The following is a 24,861-nucleotide window of genomic DNA, read 5'->3' as shown; positions in this document are numbered from 1 at the left end:
TCTCACTACATGCTGAGAAAAACCCGCACATGCTAGAAACATGAAACAAAAGCAGAAATTGTTGGGAACATTCAGCATTTGTGGGAATGAAAACAGAATTAATGTTTGTGGTCCAACACCCTTTGTCGAAACTGTGAAAGAGAGATTTGAAAAACACAATTGTAGAGAAAATGGGGAAGATACATTTTTAGGAAAAAGGGAGTGTCTGTGACAGCTTGAGACTGGTCAAATGTGTTAGTAAAGCATTTGAGGCTAATTCTGTGACGTGTAACAAACAACAGACTGTGGGACAAGCCCAGCAGATCAGGCTGTACTGGTAGAGAGAGGAAAAAACACAGGTGGATGACTGGCAGAAATGGCCAGTGCTGGTGTAACAATGGCCAGTGCTGGTGGAACAATGGCCAGTGCTGGTGGAACAATGGCCAGTGCTGGTGTAACAATGGCCAGTGCTGGTGTAACAATGGCCAGTGCTGGTGTAACAATGGCCAGTGCTGGTGTAACAATGGCCAGTGCTGGTGTAACAATGGCCAGTGCTGGTGTAACAATGGCCAGTGCTGGTGATGAAATGGCCAGTGCTGGTGTAACAATGGCCAGTGCTGGTGTAACAATGGCCAGTGCTGGTGTAACAATGGCCAGTGCTGGTGTAGAAATGGCCAGTGCTGGTGTAGCAATGGCCAGTGCTGGTGTAACAATGGCCAGTGCTGGTGTAACAATGGCCAGTGCGTGGCGATGAAATGGCCAGTGCTAATGCAGACAGGAAGAGTGGGTTACCCAAATCTGGACCATTCAGTATTGAGTCCAGAAGGCTGCCACAATAAATGATGTGCTTTACCTCAAAGTTGCATTTGATCTCTGCGAAAAAGCTACACACAGATAGATAAAAGTGTGAGTGAGCTTGTTAACTGGCGATGATATTTGGTATCACTACGAACCACACAGTATCGGGACACCCACACTTAGAGTGTTGTGGGACGCAAGACCCCATTACACATTTTGCACATAAAGAAGTTGTAATTGCCAGATCTTACTTTACAAAACTCAAGTGATCAGGGCATATGAATTTGTTAGGAAACTGAATTTCTCAGCTGAAATCTCTCTTGTGTAATTGTTTACAGCAAGCAGATTGTAAACCTTTGTTACCTGAATGGATTGTTCAATATTCTGTGCACTGTAAGCTAAATGAAGTTTTGTAATATTGATTTTTTTTACATATCTTCAAGTAACTTGGAAGCTGTACTTGGAAGTGCCCTCCCGAGTTTGCCCTGATTCGAACTCGAAGATTTACGGTCATGGCCACTCATCGGTACTCGGGGCTCTCGTGGAGATTTTTCAACATTCCCGAGTACCCGCCGTTTGCGTTACGATCCGGTAAGAGACGTCCCCGAGCTCCGACGTACCCGCTACGTTCATTCTCCGTGCTTCCCACGAGTTTGATTTTTTTTTAAACTCGTGGGAGCTCTTGGAATGAACTCGTACCGTGGGACAGGACTATTAGGGTTCAAATTCCACCCCAAGAATTTCCATGTTGAGTGCAGGCTGATGTTTTGAATGCAGTAACGATTGTCAGAAATGGCAGCTTTCAGATGAGCCAATAAATCTGCTGTGTTCCTTTCATTTGGACGTGTTAATCATTGCACAGTAATGTAAAACAGGATAAGAGTTATTTTATGTGTTGGCCAATAAATAGCAAATAAATCTTGTTTAAATAGTCATTCATCTCAATTAACTGCCTGGCCATTTTGTTTATGCAACTCGGGAGATTATGCATCACAAGTAATTAATTAACTACAGAAGATCTGCTTGTTCTGAGGACATGAGAAAAATAATAGAACTGTAAACCTCCACGATCATACATCTTTCAATCAAGTCTGTGTTCTGTGGAATTCTCTGCCTCAGAGGGCGGGGCAGGCCAGTTCAAGAGAGAGCTAGATAGGGCCCTTGAAGACAGCAGAGTCAGGGGATATAAGGAGAAGGCAGGAACGGGGTACTGATTGTGGATGATCAGCCATGATCACATTGAATGGCGGAGCTGGCTTGAAGGACCATTTGGCCTACTCCTGCACCTATTGTCTAAGTCATCTCTCACTTCTATACCACAGCAAATACAAACATATCTGGTCCAATCTTTCCTCATTAGACAAAATGATCATTTTAGGTATTAGGTCCAAAAGACTTTCTCTGATTTATCAATAAATATGGTGAGATCTTAATTAGCTGCTTGAAGCCCCTGTCCCACTTTCCCAAGTTACTCAGGAATTCTCCCAAGTTTTCCCCTTGATTCAAACTCGGAGATGCCAGCCATAGGTGCTCAGGACTATTTTTTTTAACTCGTGGACATTTTCTAACATGCTGAAAAAACGTCCCGCCTCGCCCGATGCCCCGAGTACCTAAGGCTGGCATTACGAGCCGCTACCAAATATCTACGGACTCCTACGGACATTCTCCGAGTTTGAATCAAGGGGGAAACCTGGGAGAATTTGTGAGTAACTCGGGAAAGTGGGACAGGGTGTTTACATTCCTACGACTCCCATGAGGTCTGTTTAGTTTAGTTTAGAGATACAGTGTGAAATCATGTCCTCCGGCCCACCGTCCGCACCAACCAACCACCACCCCATACACCAGCACTGTCCTCCACACTAGGGACACATTTCAATTTTTATCAAAGCTAATGAACCTATAAAACTGTATGTCTTTGGAGTGTGGGAGGAAACCAGAGTAACTTGGGAAAGTGGGACGGGGGCTTAAGTGAGCTGAGGAGTTTGATTCAGATAAAATGCCAGAGATATAGGGAGAGTTTGGGCAAGCTAGGTTTTATTCCTTGGAATGCAGGAGACTGAGATGTATCGGGTCATAAGGGGAATAGAGAGAGTGTGAATGCACAAACTCTTTTTCCCAGGGTAAAGGAATTAAGAACCAGAGGGCATAGGTTTCAGGTAAGAGGAGAAAGATTTAATTGGAGCCTGAGGGGCAACGTTTTCACACAGAGAGTGCTACATAAATGGAACAAGCTGCCAATGGAAGTGGCTGAAGCTGGTGAAATAACATGTTTTTAAAATATTCAGACAAATATATAGATAGGAAAGGTTTAGTGGGATATAGCTTCAATTTGGGTAATTGTAATTAGTCTCTTGGTCAGCATGAGCAAGGTGAACCTATTTCCATGCTATATATATGTATATATGACTTTATAACACATAAATATTATTTGCCAGACAAGACCACTGTTGTGCACAGATCTCTATAGATCTCACGTGCCATGTATAACTGAAGCATAACCTCCTTACTTTTGTATTCAATTCTCCTCATAATAATTACAAATATTCTGTAGATCGTCTAATGGCATTTGCATGTACTGAAGATCTTGTTTGCAGCAGCATCAGAGGCACAAACTCAGACAACACACAAACAAAATTACTTAAACATCAATGATATAAATTATGCAAAGTGAAAATACATTAGTGCAAAATTAGTGTGTGATTTATGGATGCTATCTTTTTGTGTATGATCAGTCTGTGTGCCAGTAATTCTGTTTGCAGCAGCATTAGTACAAAACCCATATGGATAACAAGTCCACAGTGTTGGAGGTGGTCTAAAGTGTTGCATTGGCAAGGTAGGATTAGGGTTGTGCAGGTCAGTTCTCGAACTATTGATTGTAGTAAAGTAGAAACAAGGAAGTAGATGTTCCTGAACGTGGTGGCGTGTGCCTTCAGGGGGTCTGGAACTCTGCAGCCTCTTGCCATTGGGATAACATGCTTTTTCTTCTCCAGTTTATTAGATTAATTATAAATCTATCTGTATTACTAAAAGTCTGATCTTGACCACATCCTGTTGTTCTGTATATTGGTTTTAGAAAAAATGCTGCCACTTACGACTGTGATTTTTGCCCATCTTACTCAGAGTCCCTCTCCGCTGTGCAGGACAAGAGGATTTTTCCCATCGATGAAAAATAAAAGAGTTATTAGTGTTTAAAAAAATGTTGAGATTCTCTCTCCTGAAGGCCATGCCCCTTCCGGAGGGACTATAAAGCCCGGAAGTGTTGAGTGCTTCAGTCAGTCTCTGCAAGATGGGGGAGTGAGAGGGTCACGTCTCTCAGTCTGAGCTGTGAATAACACTGAACACATGTCTACTAAACTGTGAGTGTGGTTTTACTGACCTTGAGTGCCCTTAATGTGGTTTGGAAAATGAAAATGTGGTTGGTTTGAAGAGAAGCACAGTAAATGGCTGTTGTTGGTGGTGGTTGGTTTGAAGTGAAGCACAGCAAATGGCTGTTGTTGGTGGTGGTTATATGACAACTTCCTGTTTGCACTGTATATTAATTTTAGATAAAACGCTACAACTAACGGCTGTGATTTTTTGCCATCTTACTCAGTCCCCCTCCGCTCATCAGGTGCAGAGGATTCTTCCCATCAATAAAAAAAAAATGTGTTATTAGTGTTTAAAAAACGTTGCGAATCTCCGAGTTGGTTGGTTTTATCCGGGATCTCTGGTTTCCTCCCACACTCCAAGACGTGTGGGTTTGTAGGTTAATTGGCTTGGTATAAATGTAAATTGTCCCCAGTATGTGTTGGATATTGTTGGTGTGCAGGGATCGCTGGTCGGCACACACTCAGTGGGCTGAAGGGCCTGTTTTACGCTGTATCTCTAAACTTAAACTAAGAAGCCATTGTTATAAGCTGGTCTAAGTTGGATTTATTGCTTATCCTTCATATCGGACTGATGGTGGTAATATGTTCTTGTTTCAACACAGCAGTAACAATGAACTCCAGTAGATGGCACTATACTGGCATCTCACAACAACAGCTCCAACTATCATCTTCAAACTACAATCCCACCCACTACACTTTGAACAATCATTGACAAATTGTTAATTGGAGAAAATCTTTTGCAATTGCCTTCATTTGCTCAACAATTGTTTTTTCACCCACCTTACCTCATTCATTATTAGCTCCTAATAGAGCATTGTATGATAATGACTGTGCTGGGCTCATTATCCAGAGGTCATGACCAATAGCCAGAATGCAAACTCCCTGTTTGATAAGTTGAATTCAGTTTATAAACATTCTGAAAATAGGAAACTGCTATGAATAAGTGTGTCAGATTCTACTGAAATTCAATTCACCTTTCCATGTCTCTAAGGAGAATACTACTGTACTTACGGCTTATTATGTGTCCCAGATCCCACGCTAACCTAGAGGCTTTCTAAAGTGGCTCTAACAAGCTTCTTATTTGCATAAACTGCTGCATAATAGAAGACTTTCTCAGAGTGACCAGTAATGTGCAATAGATATCTGCTTTGCTTTGTCAGCCCGTGCATTGAAAGAATATTGAAACAAAACTAGACAAAGTAGCAATGTTACAAAATATTGAGATTTTAAAAATCAAGTCTGCAATTTATCCCATAAAAAGAAGTTTAATTTGACACTTAATTCACTTTCATATCTTCAGTATTAAAAAAGTTATGGCCATTTTCATACTCGGAAATTAGCATCTCGTTCCATATTGCTTTTCCATTGACTTAACACAAAAGCTATGATCGAGGACAGTCTAAATCCCATTATACTTTATACAAATTAAGAGAACTGAATGAACTTTTCATTCAAGATGGGGCTTCAAACACTCAGCTTGGGATGACTGATGCTGTTTGGATGGGTGATGGCACAGGAAAGTATTCTGGATGAAGCTAACTACATCCAGCTACATGTGCTTTTATCTCACTGTTTAACGACAACATCTCTCCGCTGTGCAGAGTTAAAGTAAAGATGTGTCTGTGGTAGCCTGACAGTGATCTAAGTAGGCTGGAAACCTAATCTGTGAATCATGAGTCTAAAACAAAATAGGACATCCAGTGCTGGAGCAATTATGCAGTATCCCAGCAAAACATGGATAGGTGACGTTTCAGGTTGGGATCCTTCTTCGGAGTGTCTAAAACATCCTGGCCAAGAAACTCAAGTGTGTGAAATGAACATTGCAGTCCACCGTGCCACTGGCGTGCACTTTGGTAGATTAAGTAACAGCAGTTGTGGCTAAATTAACTGAGGGAGATTGAAGATTATTAGTTGGTAGTACAGGTACATGAATTTGGTTGAACTAAACTTTGGGAGTGGAGAGTAACGCAAATACAAATCCAATTTGAGTTACAAATTCGCAGACAACACCATCAATGTGGGCCCGGATATCGAAGAATGATGAGACGGAGTACAGGAAGGAGATTGAGAACCTCGTGACCTGGTGTAGAGGCAACAACCTTTCACTCAATGTCAGCAAGAGAAAGGAGATAGTGATCGATTTCAGGAAGTGAAGGAGAACACATAACCCGGTTTGCATTGATGGCGCTGAAGCAGAAATGGTTGAAAGCTTCAAATTCCAAGGAGTAAATACTTCTCCTGGACCACCCATATTGAAGCAATCGCCAAGAAAGCACACCAATGCCTCTACCTAGAAGGCCTTAGGAAGCTTGACATGTCCTCAACAACTCTCACCAATTTCTACAGATGCAGCCCCCAGACCATCACACAAACCAACTTCCCTTCCATTGACTCCATTTATACTTCACACTGCCTTGACAAGGCCAGCAGCATAATTCAATTCAATTCAATTTATTTGTCATTTGGACCCCTTGAGGTCCAAACGAAATGACGTTTCTGCAGCCATACATTACAAACAAATAGACCCAAGACACAACATAATTTACATAAACATCCATCACATCGCTGTGATGGAAGGCCAAAAAAACATATCTCTCCACTGCACTCTTCCCCCCCCCCCCCCGATGTCAGTCAAAGTCAAAGCCCCCGGCTGGCGATGGCGATTGTCCCGCGGCCATTAAAGCCACGCCGGGTGGTGCAAGGTCGCACACCGGGTTCTTGATGTTGGAGCCCAATCAAGGACGAGTTGCACCCTGGCATCTCCCCTCTCCCCTCTCCCATCGTGTAAAAGGTATAGAAGTGTGAAAACGCACACCGTGAGATTAAGGGACAGTAGTTATCTATCTGCTCCCGGTTGTTATCAGGCAACAACTATAGAGCAGTCCTGAACTACAATCTAACTCACTGATGATTATCTTTGATTGGACTTTATTGTGCACTCAACGTTATTCACGTTATTTCCCTTTATCATGTATCTGTACGCTGTGAATGGCTCGATTTTAATTGTGTACGGTCCGCTGACTGGTTAGCATGCAACAAAAGCTTATCAGTGGACCTGGTTGCACGCAACAATAAACTCAACTCAAGTGGCACATCTATCAAAGAAGAACTTTTACACCCAACTGTCAGGTATATTGTATTGGGGAATTTTCTGCACACCAGCCAGTGAGTGCTATTAGCGATTTACAGCTTCTAATACTGAGTGACAGATTAAATTTACACAAGGTTATTAAATATCAGAGAACAGAAGTGGGAAAAGATCAGTTGGAGACTAATTGACAGATAGAAGATGGTCTAGGGGCTGACTAGTCCCCACCTGTTCGGAACTGAACAAAAACACATTCAATGACCCAGTTTATTTTATTTTAGTATCTGCAGCTGCTTGAGCACATTAAATCCTGATTATAGTCTCATTACCACCTAATGATGTTTGGGCCATCTTCAGCATCTATGTTCCACTAAAGGCTAAATTGTGCATTGGTAAAGCAAACACAAACAATAATGTACCAATATATTTACCAGTCAGAAAGTCTCAATTCCGCTCTGGATTATAATAATGTTAATTCCAAATTTCAATATCCGCCAAATTTAATTTGGAATCATATTTACTTCACTCATTCTTGGGGCAATGCACACTGTCGTGAATAGTGACTGTAAAATTAACCAGTCTCCAATTATAGTTTCAGCAATCGGTTCGGAAAGATTTAATGCTTAATTAACAAACAATAAACTCCACAAATTTACAACCAGTGTGATTTCTTACTGCCTATTATGAAACAGTGTGACTGTTTTGGGTTCCTTTCTAGTAATAAATCCAATATAAACATATCTGTATGAAGTTATTTGTAACGTACTCCTTGTGACCCTATGAGCACCACAAGTTCCAGATGTGAAATGTTCTATGTTTAAGAAGGAACTGCAGATGCTGGAAAATCGAAGGTACACAAAAAAGCTGGAGAAACTCAGCGGGTGCAGCAGCATCTATGGAGCGAAGGAAATAGGCAACGTTTCGGGCCCGAAACGTTGCCTATTTCCTTCGCTCCATAGATGCTGCTGCGCCCGCTGAGTTTCTCCAGCTTTTTTGTGTACCTCAGTAGTATTCAGTATTTATTTAATATCATTTTAACTGAGTACTTGCATACACAGATGAAACTTTAAAAAAAAAAATCTCGATCAGTTTCCATTCAGTGTAGTTAATAAAAACAGGATAAATACATAGAGCTTTAAAAAAATTTAAATTACCATATCTAAAAACAGAAAGTAGGCCTAAAATTTACAATAGAATAAAAGCAGATATTCCAACCGACAGTGGCTTTGCTTTGACAGGTGCCTAGCTGTTAAGGTATGGGCGAGGTTGAATGTGTTGGTGAACGATATATGGGGAGGGGACACAGTCCGTTAATCAGTCTTATTGCCTGTGGGAAGAAGCTGTGCAGCTGTGTACCTGTGAAATGTTCTATGTTTAGTGAGAGGGGCTTGTGGCAGAAAGATTTAGGAAGCACCCAAACATCATTGTTTGAAGTTATCGGTAATTTACTAATGTCCGGGGGCTATAAAATATAAGTGTTTGGCTGGCAATGGTGAAATGAACAAAAAGCTAAACACATAACTGCCCTGACTTGAAGGAACGCAAACAAAATCATTTACTGAGAAAAGTAGGCTTGAAGTAGGATATTAAGGCAGGAAGCAATGTGGCCAAGGAAAGGATTTGTATATAAAAGTATCACTGGTGGTTTTCAGTGCAGGGTTGGCATTTTACATATAACATAGAACAGAACTTCATCAAAAGAGCAGAGAAAGCAAAGAGAAGTTGCACTGGTGGTTATCAAAGGCTCAATAAGCCAGATGGTTTTCTTGTGTATTGTGCTGATCCATGAATTTTTATCAAATTAGTTTGAGAAATGTAATTAATCCACCAGCAAAATTAGCATTCATTAGATCCAATTACAAGAAAGACCCAGAATTGCAAACCGCGATATTACAATTATAGATGAAAATGTCATTTAAAAATATATACATTAGTTCAGGGGGGATTTCTCTCGATTGTTGCAGTTGCACTTTTAGTAAATCCTCAGTCTTCTAGCCTTCATGTATGTAAACAAATCACATCTGTTGTCCCAGTGGTTCAGTGATTGGCAGCAAAGCCGAGGAATAAATTAAAATATGAAAATCAGTAAGGTCATTTGATACCCAGTCAATGATGAGTCGGCCCAGTTCCTCTGGGCTCAGCAATCATCATCAGTGCCCATGGTCTGAAAATGACACAAAAATGCAAAGCAGTGGAATTGATGATAGATGGTTGGCATGGGCCCGATGTGCCGAATGGCCTGTTTCCATGCTCTGTATCTAAACTAAACTAAGTTGAGGATATTTGTACATATTTCCAGGATATGTTTGAGAAAGTGTCAACAAAATCGAACTCCTTGGAACAAACGGGACATTAGCGATCTGGATACAAGATGGGTTTAGTGGTATGAAATGTAGATTGAAGGGGAATGATTTTTTAGACTGCAAGTAATGTATGCATGGTGTTCCCAAAGGATTAGTGCTGGGACCACTGAATTGTGTAATGTATTTTATTAACTTGGTCTTGAGCTTATGCAGAACTATACAGTATTAGAATGTGCAGATGGTAAGTAAATTGGAAGGTGTGAAGGAAACTAATGGACCTAGAAGGAAAAGTTATTTTGGAAAAATGGGTGGAAGTAGGAGATGAAATTTACTTAGCAGTTTAAAAAATGATGCATATTAGTAGGAAAACTGAATGGCAATATAATTAAAATGCGTTGATATGAATTGGGCTTAAATTCAGAGAGATCTGTGGATGAAAGTATGCTCTTTGTTGAAGGGGATAGAGTGGTAAAGGCATATAGTATGCTTGTCTTCATTGCCAGGGACATTGAATACAAGAGTCAAGAAGTCATGAAGCAGCTCTATAGGACTTTGGCTAGGCCGTAGCAAGGGGTGACATGGGATCAGAAGTAGAATCTTGTGGGTAAAGCTGAGAAACTGATGGGATATATTTACAGGCCTCCATACTGTAGCCAGGAAGTATAGTGCAAATTACATCAAGAGATACAATCGACCTCTAAGATATGTTGCAGTGGTCATGTGGGATTTCAATATGCATGTATACCTGGAAAATCAGGTTAGTAATGGACCCCAAGAGAGGGAATTTGTAGAGTTCCTCCAAGATGGTTTCTTAGAGCAGCTTGTACCAGTCTACCTGGGAAAAGGCAATTCAGGATTTGGTATTGTGTAATGAACTGGATTTAATTGGGAGCTCAAGGTTAAGGACCCACTAGGAGGTAGTGACCAGAAGATGATAAAAGTCAATTAGGCAAGGCAACTGTAGCATTCTCAAACCAACTTTTCAATTAGGCACCCGCTGAATTTCTCCAGCACTTTTGTCTACCTTCGATTTTCCAGCATCTGCAGTTCCTTCTTGAAGACACTCTTAGCAAGCATTTAGACAAGGACAAACAGACTTAAAAAGTTTTTACCCCACTGCTATAAAGGCACTAAATGTAGCTGCCAAGGAATGCAAGGGCGATACATACTAAGGGACTGTGGTACACTGTGAAATCGACAGAAGGATGTAGGGTTGGGTGTCCGTCCATATCGCTGCTGATATCTCCTGGACGGACAACACGACGGCGGTCATCAAGAAGGCTCAGCAGCGGCTGCACTTCCTGAGGGTCCTCAGGAAGCACAACCTGGACTCTAACCTGCTGCTGACCTTCTACCGCTCGTCCATCGAGAGCCTGCTGACATACTGCATTACAGCATGGTATGGCAGCTGCACCATGGCAGACAGGGAGAGGCTTCAGAGGGTAACCAGGACAGCGCAGAGGATCATTGGTTGCCCTCTCCCCTCCCTGATGGACATCTACACCTCCCGCTGCCTTAGCAGGGCAAAGAAGATCACCAAAGACAGCTCCCATCCTGCGTTTGGACTGTTCGACCTGCTGCCCTCTGGAAGGCGCTATAGGTGCATCAAATCCAGGACAAACAGACTCAGGAATAGCTGCTTCCCGAGAATTATATCTACCATAAATTCAAATCCACACATGCACTGACTACACCGCCCAACACGGACTTCCATCTGTATATATGTATATATGTATGTAGCGCCGTAGAATTTGTGCACCTATTCCCCCCCCCCCCATCTCCCTTCTGTTTTGTTTTTCTGTTTCTTGTTTTTTTTGTGTAAAATTGTATGTATGCACTGAGTACGAGCAGCTTTCAGTTTCACTGTACATGTATAGTGACAATAAATGGCATATCTATATCTTATGCGTGCTATTTTCATGATATTTATTTTAGTTGTTTATCTTTTTTTAATATTTTACCTTGTATGTATCGTTAGCTTTTAGAAATGTTTGAATGGTGCACTGACTGGCTGACATTTTTAATTTTTGTTGTACATGGTTCATGTTACAATGACAATAAAGAAACTATTCTATTCTACTATTCTATTCTATTCTATTCTATTCTATTCTATTCATTTACAAACCAACACACACTCTTAGCAAGCATTTGCAAACCAAAAAACACTTTTGCATTTTCAAACCACCTTAAGGGCACTCACAGTTTAGTAGACATGTATTCAGTGTTATTCACAGCTCAGATTGAGAGACGTGACCCTCTCGCTTCCCAATCTTGCTGATACTAACTGAGGCGCTCAATACTTTTGGGTTTTATAATCTCTCCAGAAGGGGTGCGGTCTTCAGGAGAGAGAATCTCAACATTTTTAAAACATTATTAAGTCTTTTACTTTTCATCGATGGGAAAAATCCTCGTCCTCACCAACTGAGGGGGACTCTGAGTATGATGGCCAAATATCACAGCCATAAGTGACAGCGTTTTTTCTAAAATCAATATACAGTGCAACAGGAAGTGGTCAAGATGAGACTTTTAGTAATATAGATGAATGAAAGACATGCAAAAAAGTAACGGTGATAATGGAACCCAATCCAGGCAGTAACTGAGACTATATGATTGCATTATGCAGTGACTTTAAAATAACCAGACTTTCATTGATGAACTCTACTCATTACCATGAACTTAAACAAGTTCAGATGATGGCCTGCTCATTAAAGCGTTATCTCTGCAGATGCTGCCTGACCTGTTAGATGTTCACAGAGTTTCCTTTGTTGATTTCAGATTTTCAGCATTTGCAGTTTTCCAACTTCCAATTGTGAAGAACTTCAAGGTTGTTTGCGTTCATCCATGAATCATCAGCTTATTTCCTATTCAGGGATTGTACAAGTCCTATTCTCTCACACGCCCACCACAGAGCTGATAGTGCATGGCAGAATCTGAACGCACTTGAAATCGAATGCCTGGATCATAGCCCAACTACTCAATGGAAAGAAGCGAAGATAAGACGTAAAAAAGACATTGTACTGAAACCATATAACAATTACAGCACGGAAACAGGCCATCTCGGCCTTACAAGTCCGTGCCGAACAACTTTTTTTCCCTTAGTCCCACCTGCCTGCACTCATACCATAACCCTCCATTCCCTTCTCATCATCCATATGCCTATCCAATTTATTTTTAAATGATACCAATGAACCTGCCTCCACCACTTCCACTGGAAGCTCATTCCACACCGCTACCACTCTCTGAGTAAAGAAGTTCCCCCTCATATTACCCCTAAACTTCTGTCCCTTAATTCTGAAGTCATGTCCTCCTGTTTGAATCTTCCCTGTTCTCAAAGGGAAAAGCTTGTCCACATCAACTCTGTCTATCCCTCTCATCATTTTAAAGACCTCTATCAAGTCCCCCCCCTTAACCTTCTGCACTCCAGAGAATAAAGACCTAACTTATTCAACCTATCTCTGTAACTTAGTTGTTGAAACCCAGGCAACATTCTAGTAAATCTCCTCTGTACTCTCTCTATTTTGTTGACATCCTTCCTATAATTGGGCGACCAAAATTGTACACCATACTCCAGATTTGGTCTCACCAATGCCTTGTACAATTTTAACATTACATCCCAGCTTCTATACTCAATGCTCTGATTTATAAAGGCTAGCATACCAAAAGCTTTCTTTACCACCCTATTTTTATGAGATTCCACCTTCAAGGAACTATGCACGGTTATACCCAGATCCCTCTGTTCAACTGTATTCTTCAATTCCCTACCATTTACCATGTACGTCCTATTTTGATTTGTCCTGCCAAGGTGTAGCACAAGGTGTAGAAACCGATGGATGAGTATGACATGCAGTTATTTGTTTTGGCACAAAGAGCTGGAGTAACTCAGTGGGTCAGGCAGTAACTCTGGAGAACATGGATAGGTGATGTTTCGAGTCAATAGACAATAGACAATAGGTGCAGGAGTAGGCCGTTTGGCCCTATGAGCACCGCCATTCAATATGATCATGGCTGATCATCCACAATCAATACCCTGTTCCTGCCTTCTCCCCATATCCCTTAACTCTGCTACCTTTAAGAGCTCTATCCAACTCTCCCTTGATAGCATTGAGAGAACCGGCCTCCACCGCCCTCTGAGGCATAGATTGCCACAGACTCACAACTCTCTGTGTGAAAAAGTATTTCCTCATCTCAGTTCTAAATGGCTTACCCCTTATTCTTAAACTGTGGCCCCTGGTTCTGGACTCCCCCCACATTGGGATCATGTTTCCTGCCTCTAGCGTGTCCAAACCCTTAATAATCTTAAATGTTTCAATAAGATTGCCTCTCATCCTTCTCAATTCCAGAGTGTACAAGCCCAGCCGCTCCATTCTATCAACAGTCCCGCCAACCCCGGAATTAACCTAGTGAACCTCTGCTGCACTCCCTTGAAAGCAAGTATTTCCTTCCTCAAATTTGGAGACCAAATCTGCATGCAATAATCCAGGTGTTGTCTCACTAAGGCCCTGTACTGCTGCAGAGGGTCCTCTTTGCTCCTCTACTCAACTCCTCTTGTTATGAAGGTCAAAATGCCATTCACTGTCTTCACTACCTGCTGTACCTGTGTAAATAGCTTGTTCTAAGCTTCCCCCCAGTCTAGTTTCAGTCAATAAAATACTGAGTCCAGCAATTGCGCATCTAAACTTTATTTTGGAAAAACACAATAACAGTTCCTAATTACTATACCTAATCACCGCGGGTTCGATCCTTGTATCTGCTTGTCCAAGCCCTCCTAACCGGGTGGAAGCAGAGACACTCCAAAAGGTCACACAGTCCCGAGCATTCTTCCAGAAGATTGACACAGGACCTCGTGGGAGTGGCCTTTAATAGGTCCCCGAACCTTGAGGGGCCGAACCATATGGGGGTGGTCTCTTTACTGTCCAATAACGGATATCGATTAACACAGTACATGATAGACAATTCCCTAACCCAATAATAGAGTAACAAGTACATTGTATTCAAACAGAGCTTCTGGAAGGAAGCAAACATAGCAACATTTGCCCAGATATTCAAGAAACCCAGACATGGCTCAACACTTAACCCAATCAACATCTAGCGATTAAACTTCGCAACAATATTCACAATGTGTATGTCTGGTTTCCATTCACCCAATCCGTTTCATGCAATTTACACCTAATTGTAAGATGCTGCAGATGTCCCATTCTTTCCCTGCAACTCTTATCTGGGATCGAGACAAGCTGGCACCATTCTGCAGCTTGTCGCATTTCTGCAGAAGGCACATTTAAATTGACCAAATGGCCTAGCAGCACAGAAGCCTTTACCCAATTTTAGTCCTGGCATCTCCAGTTTGGCAAGAACTAACACCTGCATGCTTACTTTCCGTGACTGGTGAACAAGGACCCCCAGATCCCATTTTACTTCCCCTTTTCCCAACTTGACACCATTTGGATAATAATCTGCCTTCCTGTTTTTGCTACCGAAGTGGATAACCTCACATTTATCCATATTAAACTGCATCTGTCATGCATCTGCCCACTCACTCAACCTGTCCAAGTCACCCTGCATCCTCACAGCATCTTCCTCACAGTCCACAATGCCACCCAGCCTTATGTCATCTGCAAATTTGCTAATGTTACTTTTAACCCCTTCGTCTAAATTATGATTATATATTGTAAATATATATTAATGATTCAGGGCCGTCTTCTGCTCTCAGCGATGTCTTGTTGCGAATGAAGGTTAAGCCAGCAGAGCTCACTCTCCACGAATGAGTGCAGGAGAAACATACCAGAACATTGTGGCTAAGTAGGCGATGACAGATTTATTCCAGTTGTGGATATAGATCAACGATGACAACACCACGGCAATGAGCAGTCAGCTGCTCACACTCTCTTCAGATCAAAAAGTAATTACAAAGAGAAACACAGGTAGTTGAACTTGACCCTGCAGCTGTAGAATATGTAACCAGAGGGAATGGGAAGGAGTACTGTTAAAATAATAGGTTTACAGGCAATATAAGGAAGAATTTCTTGATACAGAGGACGATTCAGAATGCATTGCCAGAGGGCAATGAAGCAGAGACCCTCACAATGTTAAGAAGTGTTAAGATGAGCATTTGAATAACCAAGGCACAGAAGACTATGGGCAAAGTACTGGTAAATGAGATTAGTGTCGAAGGTTCATAGCAAAAGGATTTGAGTATAGGAGCAGGGAGGTTCTACTGCAGTTGTACAGGGTCTTGGTGAGACCACACCTGGAGTATTGCACACAGTTTTGGTCTCCTAATCTGAGGAAAGACATTCTTGCCATAGAGGGAGTACAGAGAAGGTTCACCAGACTGATTCCGGGGATGTCAGGACTTTCATATGAAGAAAGACTGGATAGACTCGGCTTGTACTCGCTAGAATTTAGAAGATTGAGGGGGGATCTTATAGAAACTTACAAAATTCTTAAGGGGTTGGACAGGCTAGATGCAGGAAGATTGTTCCCGATGTTAGGGAAGTCCAGAACATGGGGTCACAGTTTAAGGATAAGGGGGAAATATTTTAGGACCGAGATGAGGAAAACATTTTTCACACAGAGAGTGGTGAATCTGTGGAATTCTCTGCCACAGAAGGTAGTTGAGGCCAGTTAATTGGCTATATTTAAGAGGGAGTTAGATGTGGCCCTTGTGGCTAAAAGGATCAGGGGGTATGGAGAGAAGGCAGGTACAGGATACTGAGTTGGATGATCAGCCATGATCATATTGAATGGTGGTGCAGGCTCGAAGGGCCGAATGGCCTACTCCTGCACTTATTTTCTATGTTTCTATGTGGGTTTTCTCCGGGTGCTCTGGTTTCCTCTCACAGTCCTAAGACATGTGGGTTAGTAGGTTATTTGGCCACTCTAAATTAACTCCAGTGTGTCGGTAAAACTGATGTTTGATGGGAATATGGGGGGAACAGCTTTCTGATGTGTTTGTTTGAAACTTGTCTTCGCAGTGAACTGCTGCTTGTTTATTGATAGGATTCCACCGTGTGTTTGCCTTTCCAAGCACGCCACGTCTAGTAATTACAGACAAAGTTATACTATGCTGCCTTCAACATAACTGGCTAAGGCTGGCCACACAAATAGAGAGGGAGACTCATAAATATTTTAATCAACAGTCAAATTAATGCAATTTAAATCCCTTCCCATTCAGACAAGCATGCTTGACTTACTTCTTATCCACATACACACCACACACTCATCTCTAATGGGAAATTTGGAAATACTGTAATTAGTTTCTCTGTCTTACTGCAATTGCTCAGGGCTTTCATAACTTGTACATCCTACGAATATGAAAAATCAATTTATCTGCTTACCCTGAGAACTCCTACAATCCTGGTCCTCTGTGGCCCTCTGATTTTCTTTGCTCCACCATCCCTGCGGCTCTTGGATTTCATCTTCTCCCGCAGAGGAAAATGGAAACACATCACCATCTACTGATTATTCTGTGTTAAAAGCTTCTGTCAAAACTTCCCTGTATTGCCTTGGGACATTGTATTACTTATAAGGTGATAGATGGTGAGTCACAGCACCACTTGTGGTCTGTTTACTGGTAGAAATCGTTCTTTATAATCCTGACTGAGCTCGGTTATCCTTCCCATGGTTTGAACCGAACTAATGTAACATTATGTGGACCCCACTAATGACTTAAGATGGACACAAAATGCTGGAGTAACTCAGCTGGACAGACAGCATCACTGGAGAGAGGGAATTGGTGACTTTTTGGGTCAAGACCCTTCTTCAAAGTTACTCCAGCATTTTGTGTTTACCTTTGTTTTAAACAAGCATTTGCAGTTCCTTCCTACCACTAATGACTTACATGTACTCCATCCTCTTTCCAACAGCTGCATGCAACTGTACACAAAGTCAGACAGAATTTCAATAAATGCATCTGAACATTTTAGCAATTTTATAAATGCATCCAAACTGTGTTTAACCACACATCATTATATGTCCTATCACTCTACATTTAACAGAATAATATTTGAAGAATTATAATTCTTTGTGAAGACTATGTCATCTCATCACAGAGATTCTTCTAGTTTTACATATCCTACTGAAAATTAAGTTGTATCTCTCTCCCTTTTCCTGGTTCTGACCACAAAAGAGTCTCAAACCCAAAATGTTGACTGTTGCTCTTTCCACACATGCTGCCCGACACGCTGAGTGCGTCCGGCATTTTCTGTTTGCTTCAAAATAATGTTTTGCTGTGTCAGAGCAAACAAGGAAAGAACTGTTTGCAACAGCAAAATAATCAGTGACCAGGCACAAGCGCTGAAGGTAATCAGCAAATCAAGCAGACACACAGAAGGGGGAAACATGTCGCGGGGTTGCCGTTATCTGAAATATACACTGTTAATGTGGTCAAAATATGAAACAAAAGTCATATTGACCCGAACTCATTGCAAGAAGAGATTTTATTCTTTTGAATAAATGTTAGATAGTCGTCAACTATTATCGTCAACTGTTAGATAATCGGTCAAGGGCCGAGATGGCCTGTTTTCCGTGCGGTAATTGTTATATGGTTATAACCAATCCCATAACAAGATAAAAATGGAAAGTGAACTGAGCGACACAAAACCATGAATTAAAATATTCATCTGCTAGCTTGACTTATCTCCCTCATCTTGTTACGGAGAGGCAACGTATGGTTCTGAACCCAAAACACTCTATAATTAAATTCTTTCCAGATAAATCTACCATTAAGGCTACGCTCACTTTTTATACAATGCGCTGCAAAATGTGCACTCTTCAAACTGCATATGTGACAAACGCAAATAAAAATCACGAATGCTGAAAATGCTCAGGAGGTCGGGAAGCATTGTAGAGAACAGCAGCCAACCAACTGCACAAAACATTATTGTTTTTTAAGAATATACAGTATAGCCAGAAGCAAGAGTCGGCATTTGACCCTCTGAGCCTGTTCTATCGTTCATTAAGTTTGTAACTGATCTGCCTCATTTCTCTGTGCTTTCCCATAATCCTTGATTCCCTTAATATCCAATAATCTATAGATCACTTTATTGAACAAACTCAGAGCCAGCACACTATTCTGGAAAAGATGTTTCAAAACATTCACCCCTCACTGCATATAAAACCATCCTCCTCCAGTGGAATGGAGAATGAAAGACTAGAGTCACTGTTGGATATAAATGCAGGTGTTCTATAAAGTGGTCACACAACTTATAATTTTTGTGTACTCTTATTGACTACGGTACAGTTTAACAAAATAAATTGACATAATCATGGCAGTCTGAAGTTGCTATTCCACTTTAGTTTAGTTTAGTTTAGAGATACAGTGCAGAAACAGGCTCTTCAGACCACCGGGTCCACACTGACCAGCGATCCCCGCGCACATTAACACTATCCTACACACACTAGGGACAATGTTTACATTTACCAAGCCAATTTACCTCTTATGCACAACACTGCTCTAGAGCAGGCAGAAACATTCGCATACCTAGGCAGTGTTGTGGACATCACCGGAGGGGCAGAGACAGACATAAAAAGTAGATACAATAAGGCTAGGGTGGTGTGTAACATGCTCAGGAAGATCTGGAGCTCAAAACACATCTCAACCAACACCAAAATCAATCTCAATCTCAACACAAAAACTCAAATGTGAAACAGGTGATGTTGTATGGATCAGAGACATGGAAAACAACAAAACACACTACAAACAGGCTGCAAACATTCATTAACACCTGCCTTAGGAGAATACTTAACATCTGGTGGAGAGACAAAGTAAGCAATGTGGACCTGTGGAAAAGAACAAGGCAGGAGCCCATTGATTTACAAATTCGAAGGAGAAAATGGAGTTGGATTGGACACACCCTCAAAAACCTACCACAAACATCACCTGGCAAGCCCTGAAATGGAACCCCCAAGGAAAAAGGACAAGAGGTCACCCCAGGAACAGCTGGAGAAGAGGAGTCTAGACAGAAATGTCTGAGAGTGGGATCAACTGAGGAGATCTCGAAAGAACTGCGAACAACTGAGTGAGGAGGAAGACATTTGTCAATGGCCTACGCTCCCTAGAGGAGCAAAGAGCTTAAGAAGAAAAATCCAATTTACCTACGTACCTGTATGCACGTCTTTGGAGTGTGGGGAGAAATCGAAGATCTCGGAGATAACCTACATGGTCACGGGGAGAACATACAAACTCCATACAGACAGCACCCGTAGTCGGGATCAAATCTGGGTCTCTGGCGGTGCAAGCGCTGTGAGGCAGCAACTCTACCGCTGCGCCACCGTGCCGCTATTGCAAGTAAATACATATGTTTTAAACTTAATGTTAAATTATGTAGATGTTTTTCAGAAATTGAATCTCGAAGGAGCTTCCAGAAATATTATTCTGACATGGTATGATCGTGGGCTTGAGGGCTTTGTCGTTAATTTTGTTACAGATGCTTTCATGCTTCACTATTTACCTCATGTGGAACTTGGAAGCAGGTCATGTCCTCCAATGTCTGAAGCGAATCCAGCTTCATAACCAGGCCCAACGCTCCAGAAGCAGACCAGAATATATTTGTGGTGTTACTGCAGGCACAGTGTAATATCAAATGGTTGCCTTGTGTCTATCCCCAGATTCACCTGGCTAATTAACTTGGATTTAATGAACTATTTGAGCAATTGCCCGACTTGTTTGCTACCTTGAAAAAAATATTTCCTGCATTCTGACAATTACTGTGTTACATCAGGTGGAACATGTATTCAGTCTTAGATTTCTTCATTTCATACTGTGATAAGCTGTGTATTTTTCAAAATCATAAAAACCAGTTTGAGATACCACCCGACGACACATTCCAAATTTGAGGATGCTATCATTGTGCTTTTCATTATTCTCTGTTTCAAAGTTCAAAGTTTCTGACTGGGCTCGAGCTGTATTGCCATGTGTCAAGCTGATATTTTATGTAAATTCCAATGGCAACTGGCATTACAATCAAATCATTCGGCTGGGACTAATAAGCAAGGAACAGATTGTGATGCTGGGGAATATGCAGTGATGTTTATTAGGATAGTTTGTGTGCATAAGTTTGTTTGGACCTTCATTAGTCTAGAGTAAATTAAATATGACTGTCAAAGATTCATAATTCTAACGAGACTGCTGTGCAAAGTGCCAGTATGAGAAAAATTCATTTGTACTTTCATTTTCAATAAATGCAAACCAAAAAATCACTCGCATAAATCCTGCTTTCCTCAGCAGAGGTTGTTCATTGAAAAATGTATTTAATATAAATGTTACAGATGCTTATGAAATAAAACCAAAGTCATTATTTCCAGTAAGGTTTGTCGGTAATGAAATCCGTATTACTTTCTATTTGGAAGCTACAAGCTGCAAAATATACCTCCATAGAACTGTTTGGAAGGTACAGTTGATAAATTGTATTGAATGTGGCAAATCATCTAACGTGGGTGCATGCAGTGTGTCATGATGAAAGGCATGTTTACTAGTTTGCAAGCGTATGCAGTAGTAATGCCTATTTGAAGAATAAAGTGTGAGTATATTATAAAGTTAATAACTATGTACTGCTGATTTGAATTGAGTAAAATTCAACAAAATGATATCTCAGTGCCCCAGCTAACATCTTCTCATTTTTCTCTCAATCTCATACAATAGAGCAAGGGTTAACAGCATGAATGTTGACCCACTGATGCTTTGTCAGGATCATCAACTGCCTTCTGTTGTTGGCTCATGTTTTAGTTGTTCTTAACATTGTACATGGATTAGATGCAGCTTGCAGTAGTTCTTGAAAGGTGATGGTCCAGAGAGAGTGGTGTGCTGATGGATCTTAGTGTGACTTCAATCTTCTGCATAGATCAGTTAGTTCCAGTCAGTGCATTAGTGAACATACATTGTAGTGCGGTGTGACTGTGATGATTCGGAGAGGACATACAGAATCGCATCAACTATTAAAAGAATAGAGTCATAATCGTAAAGCTGTACAGCACAGAAACAGACCATCTGGCCCACCTTGTCCATGCCAGAATTAAAAGTATTGTATTTGAATGTGCGAAGTATAAGAAGTAAAGTAGATGAGCTTGAGGCTCAGTTTCAGGTTGGTAGATATGACATTGTGGGGATTAACGAGACATTACCTGGCTGCAGGAGGATCTGGCTTGGGAACTTAATATTCAGGGTTATACATCCCATAGGAAAGACAGCAGGCAGGTGGGCAGAGGAGGTGGGGCGGGAGGTGTCATGTCATTTGGTCATGTCATTATCGGAAGGTGATCAAAGGATTGCAACAATGCAGCAGAAGCTTGATCCAAGATGACAAAGTGGGGGCTTTGTCCACATAGGCAGAAATTATACTTTGCATCCACAAAAGACGAGGAAACCCTTCAGACACACATTGAGAAAGAAATGGAAACAGATTGCCATGTTTTGGGCACTCAGAAACTGTATGTCCCTTTTATGTCAAGCAGGCTAACTTTAACCATTGATACGGATGCTGTCTGTACGGAGTTTGTACGTTCTCCCAGTGAATTTCTGCGCTCATAATTTCATCACAGCTCACATAATTTTACTAATGTCAGATAAATCCAGCCATCGATGAAAAAGGAAATACTTGCATTTTTGCAGTCTGGAAACTTTGCAAAGCCCTTGCATATTAGATTTAGTTACAATGCAGTGACCATAATCCTATCATTAACCTTGCTGCAACCACTAATGCCTGTAAACGGACAAAGTTGGCTGTATCTTGGTCATGTGCATTCCAGTAAATGAAACAAAATGCAAAATGCAAAGACTGGTTCAATATTTCATACTTTTAGCAGATATACTCAAAAGATACTGGATATCAATAAAGCCAACAGACCAGCATTATCCAGTATATATAAATGCATTACATTCATACATGCCCTTGTGAAATGTGTCCAATGCGAAATGTTAGGAGACTAAGAGTAAGTTTAAACATCATTAACAAGCTGGTAGTCCCTGATGGAAGGATCATACTCTCATTCTCACACATCTTTTAGTCACCCTTATGATTTTGAACACCATTAGATTATTACCTAAGCGTTGTCTGCGGAGGGCGCTCAGCATCGCCAAGGACTGCTCTCACCCCAACCATGGACTGTTTACCCTCCTACCATCCGGGAGGCGCTACAGGTCTCTCCGTTGCCGAACCAGCAGGTCGAGGAACAGCTTCTTTCCGGCGGCTGTCACTCTACTCAACAACGTACCTCGGTGACTGCCAATCACCACCCCCCCCCCCCGTACACTTATTATTATTTATTCAAATTGTTTGTTATGTCGCTCTTCAAGGGAGATGCTAAATGCATTTCGTTGTCTCTGTACTGTACACTGACAATGACAATTAAAATTGAATCTGAATCTGAATCTGAATCTAAACGGTAATGAAGATAATGATGTTTTTATTTAACGTGACTATACTTCACAAACCAAAGTGGTTATTCATTTTGCTCCCTCAATAACTCACGGTCATTTGACGCACCACATTTACACCGACCCATTCTTATTCATTCCATCTTCCAACACTGATCCCATACTGACTTTCCAGTTCTGCAACCATTTGTCCACCAAAGGTCCGTACAAGAATTAAAACATAAACCAGGAAATTGTTTAAAAGAGCAACACATTTTGTGTGCCGTGTAATAAGATTTCAATAGAAAATACTTCACAAAATGTAAGCCACCAGTTACTAGGTACTGCATAAAGTCTGTGATTGTTTGGTTTTGGTCTTCCAAGCATTTGATGCAGAAGTGCATGGAGGTGGCTGAACTTGCGCGCTATGCTATGCATATCAGGATGGCATTACCATGATGCTTGGTAATACCTGCAGATTGAAAGGGTGCTCATGATGAAATAAGTCTCCACAGGACTAGGTTAAGTCCTGTCATTTAGTTCATGTTGTAGGAGCAGAATTAGGCCACTCGATCCATCAAGTTCATTCCGTCAATCAACCGTGGCTGATCTAATGTTTAATTGTGTGGATTTAAATGTTGTTCCATTCATTGTTCCATTCATTTCACTGTTGGGCAGCAATCTCTATTGCATGTACTCCCCAAAACCCACCAAGATCGGAGAGACTACCTTTTCACACAAAGGGTAGTGGCAGTGACTGTGACTGAATTACTGGAGACTGCAGCTGGTAGATACAAATATTTCATTACAAGTTGGTCTCTGGAGATATTTATTTTCCTAAATACTGTAATGTTATGTATTTTCAAGCTCAAAGAGTAATAAATGAATAATTGCAGTTCCCATGGCTATTATTACCTACGTTAATATTTTGAGTGTAGAAGTGACTTTGAGGTGAGTTGGGCAAAGTTTAAAGGAGATGTTCAGAGTGAGTTTTTTTTTACAGAGGGTGGTGGGTGCTTGGGATGCACGGCAAATGGTGGTGGTGGAGACAGATGCAATAGCGGTGTTTAAGAAGCCTTGAGATAGGCATGTGGATATGCAGGGCATGAAGGGGAATGGATCACATGTAGGCAGATGAGATTATTTTAATTTGGCATCATATTTCGGCAGAGATTTTGTGCATTGAAGGGCCTGTTCCTGTTCTGTACTCATCTATGTTCTATGACAGGTAACTCTTCACAGAGTTACGTATTTACAATGGGAGCATAGTTCAGCTATCAAAACCACTTTGATTATTCAAACAGTGGCTGATCCAAGTGTTCTGCGCAAAGACATCAAACCCCAAATAATACTGTTAAAATGTAGAGGGATGACTCCCTGGATATACAAACAGCCAGAACACTGATATAAAATAAACATGTCCTTCACAATGCATTAAGTGGCGGGGATATGTCTTTAATGTTGTGTTAATGCAGGAGATGGCCACTTACTGATTTTGCAGATCTCTACACAGTGTTTCAGTGAGCGGAGAATATATGTTAGTCAGAATATTCCACTTCTAATGACTTGATTCAACGGCCTTATAGTAACGGGAGTTAAATGGTGAACACATTTTATTTTTGAAGACTGGCTCATTTGAATGAACACCTGGTATCCACATAATTTGATAACTCCTAGATAATCCTGAAGAGTGGTTTTCGGAACAAACTGCCGAATTTGGAACAGGTACGTACAATTACAACATTTAAAATATATTTGCATAGATGGGAAAGATTTAGAGGGATATCTAAATGCAGACAAATGAGGCTAATGTAGATAGGCATCGATGAGTTGAGCCAAAGTGTCTATTTCCATGCTGAATGACTCTCCGAATCTATGGTATCAATCCACCAACTCTAACCCAGCCCCATATCACCCACATATCCACCAAAAAAATCTATCAGTGTACTCTTATTCCATCCACTTACTCCATCCACA

General features: G+C 41.2%; 1 protein-coding gene across 1 annotated transcript in view; it reads left to right on the top strand.

Moving 5' to 3' along the window:
• Window positions 1-355: 355 nt before the first annotated feature.
• The window catches only part of LOC129708216 (glucagon-like peptide 2 receptor), a 105,395-nt gene continuing 80,889 nt past the window's right edge, over window positions 356-24,861 (top strand). Inside the window, exon 1 of the mRNA XM_055653839.1 lies at window positions 356-719. Within this exon, the coding sequence (XP_055509814.1) occupies window positions 356-719 (364 nt within the window). The remainder of the gene's footprint in view (window positions 720-24,861) is intronic.

Source organism: Leucoraja erinacea, chromosome 23, assembly GCF_028641065.1.
Source record: "Leucoraja erinacea ecotype New England chromosome 23, Leri_hhj_1, whole genome shotgun sequence".
Taxonomy (NCBI): domain Eukaryota; kingdom Metazoa; phylum Chordata; class Chondrichthyes; order Rajiformes; family Rajidae; genus Leucoraja; species Leucoraja erinaceus.
This window is presented reverse-complemented; position numbering and strand designations above follow the sequence as displayed.